The sequence below is a fragment of the Sminthopsis crassicaudata genome, chromosome 2, assembly GCF_048593235.1.
Source record: "Sminthopsis crassicaudata isolate SCR6 chromosome 2, ASM4859323v1, whole genome shotgun sequence".
NCBI lineage: Eukaryota > Metazoa > Chordata > Mammalia > Dasyuromorphia > Dasyuridae > Sminthopsis > Sminthopsis crassicaudata.
Window position 1 is genome coordinate 654768110 of NC_133618.1, and position 7002 is coordinate 654775111.

The 7002-nt window shown below is 51.6% G+C and overlaps 1 protein-coding gene across 1 annotated transcript; it reads left to right on the forward strand.

Annotated features, from left to right (window-relative positions):
* The first annotated feature begins 1985 nt into the window (after positions 1-1985).
* Positions 1986-7002, forward strand: COMTD1 (catechol-O-methyltransferase domain containing 1). Its single transcript, XM_074296752.1, has 7 exons — positions 1986-2132; positions 2264-2400; positions 2971-3076; positions 3242-3360; positions 3614-3668; positions 4589-4722; positions 5697-7002. Exons 1-7 carry the CDS (start codon positions 2045-2047, stop codon positions 5850-5852), a joined length of 795 nt encoding a protein of 264 aa, XP_074152853.1. The 5' UTR covers positions 1986-2044; the 3' UTR covers positions 5853-7002.

The following is a 7002-nucleotide window of genomic DNA, read 5'->3' on the forward strand; positions in this document are numbered from 1 at the left end:
CTAAATGTGGTTGTGCTTAATATTATCATTCATAATAATCAGCTTAGCTAGCTAGCATTTAGATAACATTGTAATATTTGAAAAACCTTATATTTGTCAATTGACCAACTTGAATTGTTAATTCAGTCATGTCTGACTCCTCCTGACCCCATTTGGGGTTTTCTTGGCAAAGACACTAGAATGGTGTGTCCTGACTTCTCCGGCTCATTTTACAGATGAGAAAACTGAAGCACCCAGAATGAGGTGACTTGCCCAGAGTCCCACAGTTATTAAGTATCTGAGGCCACATTTGAACTCAGGAAGATGACTAGGAAGTCCAAGGTTTGGCTTTCATTTCCCAATATGCCAGTTACTTTGTATTGAGAGTGTGGGGCAAACCACAACCACAAAACCAAGAGCTTTTTACTCAACTGTATGTATTTTGTATCAAATTCTATGTTTCAATATATAGAATGTGTCAATTACAGAATGTAAACGCCTTGAAGGTAGGAATTATCTATAGAGCCTAGGGACTCCTCAGACAAATTATATTAAGTGCATGAAGTAAAGAAGTCATTTGTTTGTTAAAAAGTAATTTGTTCCCCATCTAGATTCTCAGAGGCCCTAAAATCTCCCGATGTATAGGAAACCTGGCTAAGAACTTCTGGAGTAGAGAGAGAAATGAGGATGTGGTTGGAAGGGGGAGAAGTGAATGGGACACTTCCACAAGGAAGGAGTGAGGGTGGACAACAATAATAATTATAACAATAACAAACAGCCAAACTGGAGTGGTTCCCTTACATAATGGCACTGGGGAGGGAGAGAAATTATCTCATTCAGTCCTAACAGAGAGAGGTATAAATTAACGAGTGGTGGCAACTGCACAGGCTTCTGCACGCCTTATTCCCCGCTCCGGTGCCAAGGCCAAGGGCGGCCGAGCGCCTCGCGGGGCGGATTTTACCTCCTCTCCTTTTTTTTAGTTTTCATTTTTTGTTGGGCCTGTTGGGTCTGAACCTGTGAGATTTCAAATCGGCCGGGTGCAATTAGCAGATGGGCCACGGGGGGGCAGCGCAGCCCCGAATCTGCCCCTGCCCGCGGTCCGCGCCTCCGGAGCTGCGGCCCTCACGCTTCCGACGGCACAAACCCCTCGGTTTTATCTCCCCCCGCCCATTACGGGCAAAAACAATGTTTAATATTCCTTTTTACATATTTTGAGCTCCAGATTCTCTCCCCCCTTTCCCTCCGTTGAGAAGGCGGTTTGATCCAGAGTACACGTATGCAGTCTTGCAGAATAGATAGGCGTATCATCCTGCTTGTAAAGAAAATAGACCCTCCCCCCCAAAAAATACTAGAAAAATAAAGTTTAAAACGAAAAGTAGGCCTCGGTGTGCACTGCGCTCCCCGGTTCTTTCCCGCAGGTAAACGGCATTTCTCATCCTAAACCCTTCGGAATTGTCATAGGCCGTAGGTACAAACCGCTTGGGACTGACAGGGTTTGGGGGAGGGGCGCGGTCAAGAGAGTAGTGGTGGCTAAAGCTGACCAGTCATATATTATCCGCGAACCTCCTCTATCTGAGTCTTTCTGTAGCGAAGAATCAAGGATCTGGAGCTGAAAGGGCGCTGAAGAGTCATGTACGCTGGCCCTCTCGTTTTACCGCTAGGGAAACTGAGGCACGGGTGGCTTGGGAAGTAGCAAGGATGAGGTTTGAACCCAGCTGCTTCCTGTACCCCGATATTCCAGTGCGCGCCACACTCGCGCGGGCACATTTGCTGTGGCCTCTCCAAGGGGCCCTCCGCAGAGAAGCGCCATACGCGGAGCGGGCCTCGCAACTAACACCGGCCGCCTCGGGCGACCGGGAACGCCTCGCTGACTGCAGTTCCCCGATGCGGCCACGAGATGGCTCCAAAGGCCGCGGCTTGGACGGTCAAGGCCGAGGTTTCCCGCTAGGGGCCCAGCCGCAGCCCCGCCCCCGGGCACAGCCCCGCCTCTGGCCCCGCCCTTGCGAGCGGCTCCGGGCCTGTAGTTTCCCTTTCTGACCCATGTGTCCTGGCCGGCCGTGCAGCCATGATCCTGCCGCGGCTCTCCCGGTCCGCCGAGCTGGCCGTGGGCACCGCCGTGCTGGGGGCGGCCTTCGTGAGCGGAGTCTTCCTCGGTGAGCCCCCCGCCCCCCGCTCCCCACGCCGCGGTGTCCCCCCCCAGTGCGCCCACGTGCGCGCCGCAGGAGGGAGGGGTCCCAAGGAGGGCAGGGGTCTGAGAGCTGAGCGCCCCGCGTCCTCCCCACAGGGAGAAGGGTCCTTCGGTGGCTGTCCAGCCCCCGGCAGCGGCGGCGGCGGCTCCTGCCCCCCGAGGACGACCCACTGTGGCAGTACGTGCTGAGCCGCTCGGTGCGGGAGCACCCGGCGCTGCGGGGCCTCCGGAAGGTCAGCGGCAAGGGCCCGGGGAAGGGAGAAGTGGGGGCGCGGGGGAGGGAGAAGTGGGGGCGCGGGGGAGGGAGAAGTGGGGGCGCGGGGAAGGGAGAAGTGGGGGCCGGGGAAGGGAGAAGTGGGGGCCCGGGGAAGGGAGAAGTGGGGCCCGGGGAAGGGAGAAGTGGGGGCCCGGGGAAGGGAGAAGTGGGGGCGCGGGGGAGGGAGAAGTGGGGGCGCGGGGGAGGGAGAAGTGGGGCCCGGGGAAGGGAAAAGTGGGGGCGCGGGGGAGGGAGAAGTGGGGGCCCGGGGAAGGGAGAAGTGGGGGCGCGGGGAAGGGAGAAGTGGGGGCGCGGGGAAGGGAGAAAGTGGGGCCCGGGGAAGGGAGAAGTGGGGGCGCGGGGAAGGGAGAAGTGGGGGCGCGGGGAAGGGAGAAGTGGGGGCGCGGGGAAGGGAGAAGTGGGGGCGCGGGAAATGCCTTTGCACAGCAGGACTTAGGTGGGGGCAGAAGGCAGACGGGGTTTGGGGGAGCGTGTAAGGACTGCAGTCCCGGGACCATCCAGTCACCTGCCACCCCACGGTCCGCAGCTCACCCTGGAGCAGCCACAGGGCCGTACCATGATGACCTGTGACCAGGCCCAGCTTCTGGCCAACTTGGCCCGGCTCATCCGAGCGCAGAAGGTTTTGGATCTTGGTAAGTGCGCACCGGGAGGTCTGGTTGGGGAGGCTGGGGATCGGGTTGTCCCCAGCAAGGCTGGCCTTCCCTCCTCCCCCCCAGTCCCCAGCTCTCCACCTGGGCCCCTTCTCTGCGCCTTGTCAGTCCCTCTTTGCCCCCTTACCCAGCCTGTGTGTCCCCCAGGGTCCTTTACAGGCTACACTGCCTTGAGTTTGGCCTTGGCGTTGCCTGCCACTGGGCGGGTGGTAGCCTGCGAAATTGATGCTGCTCCCACTGAGCTAGGAAGGCCCTTCTGGAGAGAGGTGAGTGATGGGCCCTGTCCCTCTGCACTGGGCCTGGGGCTCCTGGAAGGTGTAAACTCTAGGAGCTAGACTCTCTAAGGGCACCCCAAGGGCAGCCTCCCTCTGCTGCCGGAGGCCCGGCATGTTGTGTCCTTTTGGGCCTGTGCTCCAGTCCATGCAGAGTCGGGGCCCACAATGGTCTGGCTCCATTACCCCCCTGTGGTTGGGTGGAGGGTCTGGACTCCTTCCCCTCTGACTCATTTCCCCATTTCAGGCGGGTGAGGAGCACAAGATTGACCTTCGAGTGAAGCCAGCTATGAAGACCCTTGGTAGGTACATGGATTTGGGCCATTTCCCAGCCAAAGGCAGCAGGAGTCAGAGCCCCATGGGTGAGCTAGCACAGAGCAAGGAAACCATCCATCCCAGACTTTGCCCTCCCTGATAGGAGCAAGGATGGGTTTCTGGGGCCTGCAGAAGAAGGAAAAAGGGGTAACCATGAAGTAGATCCCCCTCCTGGGTGTGCTTGGCTGAGTTGGAAAAGAATGAGTCAGAGGACAAAGGACATAAAGCAGAGACTTCCTGCTCTCAGGAGAAAGCCCTACAAGGAAACCCCTGAATCCAGGCACTAGAGAAAATACTCTCTAGAAAGCCCTTGGAGCCTCCCAGTGTACCTGAGGAGAGAGCCTTGAACGGGGTCTTAATTGTCCTGTTTGCTCCTCCACAGCCTGCGTTCCCCTACACCCGAGGGGCCGACTCCACGGAGAGGATCAGCACAATCAGCTTGGCAGATAAGACAGGGTCCCCCCCTCCCAAGGCAGCCAGGCGAGGCGGCCCTAGTGTGCTAAGCAGGCTCCGGAGAAGCCATGAACCTAGGGGCAGGAAAGGATCAGCCTCTCTAGGGCAGCAGCAGCAGCAGCATCTATGAAGGCACATGGTCTTGCACGTAGGTCCCGTGTTTATGACTACCTATCTAGGAACGGAGCTGTTTCCATGTGTGTGAAGCGTATTCCTGGGGGTGGTCCACACAAGTTTTCTCTTATGAACCAATTTGTGTTCTAAGCATGGGCTAGAGACGAGTTTTGGTTCTGGCCCTCACTTAAGAGATCTGTTGACCTCTGAGAACCCAATCCTTGCACTGATTAGTGGCTCTGGGAGTTATATCTCAGGCTCTACAAATCAGCCATGGGAAGTGCTGTAGCCAGGGCTGAACCATGTGTTCCCCAGACTAAACCTGGTTTCCTCCGTACAGATGAGCTGCTGGCTGGTGGGGCAGCTGACACCTTTGATGTGGCAGTCATTGATGCTGACAAGGAGAACTGTAGCGCCTATTATGAAAAGTGTCTGAAGCTTGTTCGGTCTGGTGGAATCATTGCCATCAGCAACGTAAGTGCTGTAGCTAGTGTTGGGCCTTAAGAATAAAAGGACTGAAAGGTTCATAGCAAGGTCCTGTGCTATAGTGGATAGACTGCTACAATGGGGGAGGTAGGATTTTGAATCTGTGTGCCCCTGAGCGGATCACTTAGCCTCTACTTCCTCATCTGCAAAATGGGTTATCGTCTGTGGCATTTTTCCAAAGTTGTGCAGATAAAATGTAGCACAGCTTGTAAACTCCTAGAGCCATCTGTAGAAATATTAGGTTGTACCTCTATTCTCTGAAGGTCTACTGCCTCCCCATAGAGCTAGGATTTAGGCCACCTAGACCTTCTGCCCTTAGCTATCCACAACCACCCCACCCATCTGTTTCCCTCTCATGCCAGGAGATGACTCTTACCCTATTTTTCTCTAATGGCCAAGCAGCTGATGCACTGTTAAGTGGTATGTGATGTTTAAGGCAGGATTGCTAAAATGTTAGACAACATGACTACATTTTCATTGCTAGCCATGTTTTCCTTTAAAACAGGTTTTTTTACCCTTTTATTGTGTCATGGGTCCCTTTGGTAGGTTGCTTAAATATTCCATATTTCTTAAATGCATAAAACATATTAGAAATACAAAGAAAAACACTGCTTTTCATTATCGTGGCATGTATTTTTGAAGGATCTCTGTATTTTTTCTGAATCTTGGGTCTTCTGGTAACACAAAACATGCTATCTCACTGCATTTTTTTTTCTGAAAACTTATATTGAAATTCATTTTCAGAATATTAAAAACATAAGTCGTTGATGCCTACTTCTAAAGGGTAACCATAATATTAACAAAATAAACAAAATATAGATCATTGAATAAAGATTTGTTTTATTTTTTTTCTTGGTCTTCCCAGGGATTGACCCTATTGTATTGTCCATTCAGTGTATTTCACACCCATATTTCTTTGTGTCTCATAGTACCTTTTTCTCTTTTCTTTTTTCCTGTTCTAGGTTTTATGGAATGGGGAGGTGCTCAACAAGCCCCATAAGGGAGATATAGTTGCTCAGTATGTCCGAGATCTCAATGAGCGAATCCTAAGGGACTCCCGGGTCCATATCAGCCTTCTCCCCCTGGGAGATGGTCTCACTTTGGCTTTCAAGATCTAAGGAACTTGATCAGTGTCTGAGAAGGAAAGAGACTAATGGCGGCACATATTCACGTGGAAGAGCCTGGGGATTTGAGCTTATGGACAAATTTTTTAAATTAATTTTATTAAATTAATTTTAATTAAAATGAGGGATTGGGCCTTGGGACCCTCTGAGCCTCCTGTTTTTCCTCCATGTGCTCCAGAGTAGCAAGCAGAAAAGAAGCAAGTCCTGGAAGCAAAGGCTGCATTTATAAACAGTAACCAAGATTTTCAGGAGTGTCAGCTAAAGATTTAGAGCAATCTGGAGGGACAAGCTCAAACTTGTGTCCAACTCTACATGATCTCAATAGGATTCTCTTGGCAGAGATTCTGGTTTGCCATTTCTCCAGTATCCCCATTTTATAGATGAGGAACTGAGATTTAATGGGTTAAGTGACTTGCCCAGTGATAACACTAAATATCTGAGGCTGGATCAGAACTGACTCCAAGCTTGGTGCTCCATCCATATCACCCAGTCATACATCCCTTCACTCCCCCAAAAAAACTACAGTGAACACAAATATCTGTGATTTTCAATTAATCAGCTCCATAAAGACAGCATTTTGCCAAGAACTCTTTCTGAAGGATTGGCATTAAACACCTAAGATTAAGATCTAAGCATCCAGAACTGATTTCTTCACCCTTGGTCAAAATGAAAAAGTTTTGAGCCCCTCATTTTGAAACCAACTCCCCCCAAATTAACATATTTATTTGCATGGATTTTGAAAACTTCACCAAGTGCCTGAAGATAGCATGAGGCTGCTTGGCATGGAACTTGTGTTTGATCTGAGCTGTGACAAGTCTCTCCTTGCTTTTTTGGGGGGAGATCACCTCTAAAATCCCTGACCCAAAGAGATGAGTTTCGTCCAAACAGCTATTCTGGCTTCTTCCAGATTTCAGCCAGGTGCCTGGCATACAAGAGCCAATGAATGTTTGCCAACTCCTCGTGTAAAGCCAATCTCCACTTGTAAGCCACAGGAAGGAAATGTGGCAGCAAACCACCATTCAGAAACCCTTCACTAGTTTTCCACAGGTGGTGGATAAAATATGAACCTTGTAGTACAGCATCTAGACTACTTGACACTATTCATATATGCCATGTGCAAAGATTATACAGAATTTAGTCTGTT

Bases quoted from the DNA above. Each gene is read 5' to 3' on its own strand.
- COMTD1 (XM_074296752.1), top strand. From the start codon at position 2,045: ATGATCCTGCCGCGGCTCTCCCGGTCCGCCGAGCTGGCCGTGGGCACC. The intron at 2,133-2,263 runs GTGAGCCCCCCG...TCCTCCCCACAG, and splicing joins CGTGAGCGGAGTCTTCCTCG to GGAGAAGGGTCCTTCGGTGG. The intron at 3,361-3,613 runs GTGAGTGATGGG...TCCCCATTTCAG, and splicing joins GAAGGCCCTTCTGGAGAGAG to GCGGGTGAGGAGCACAAGAT.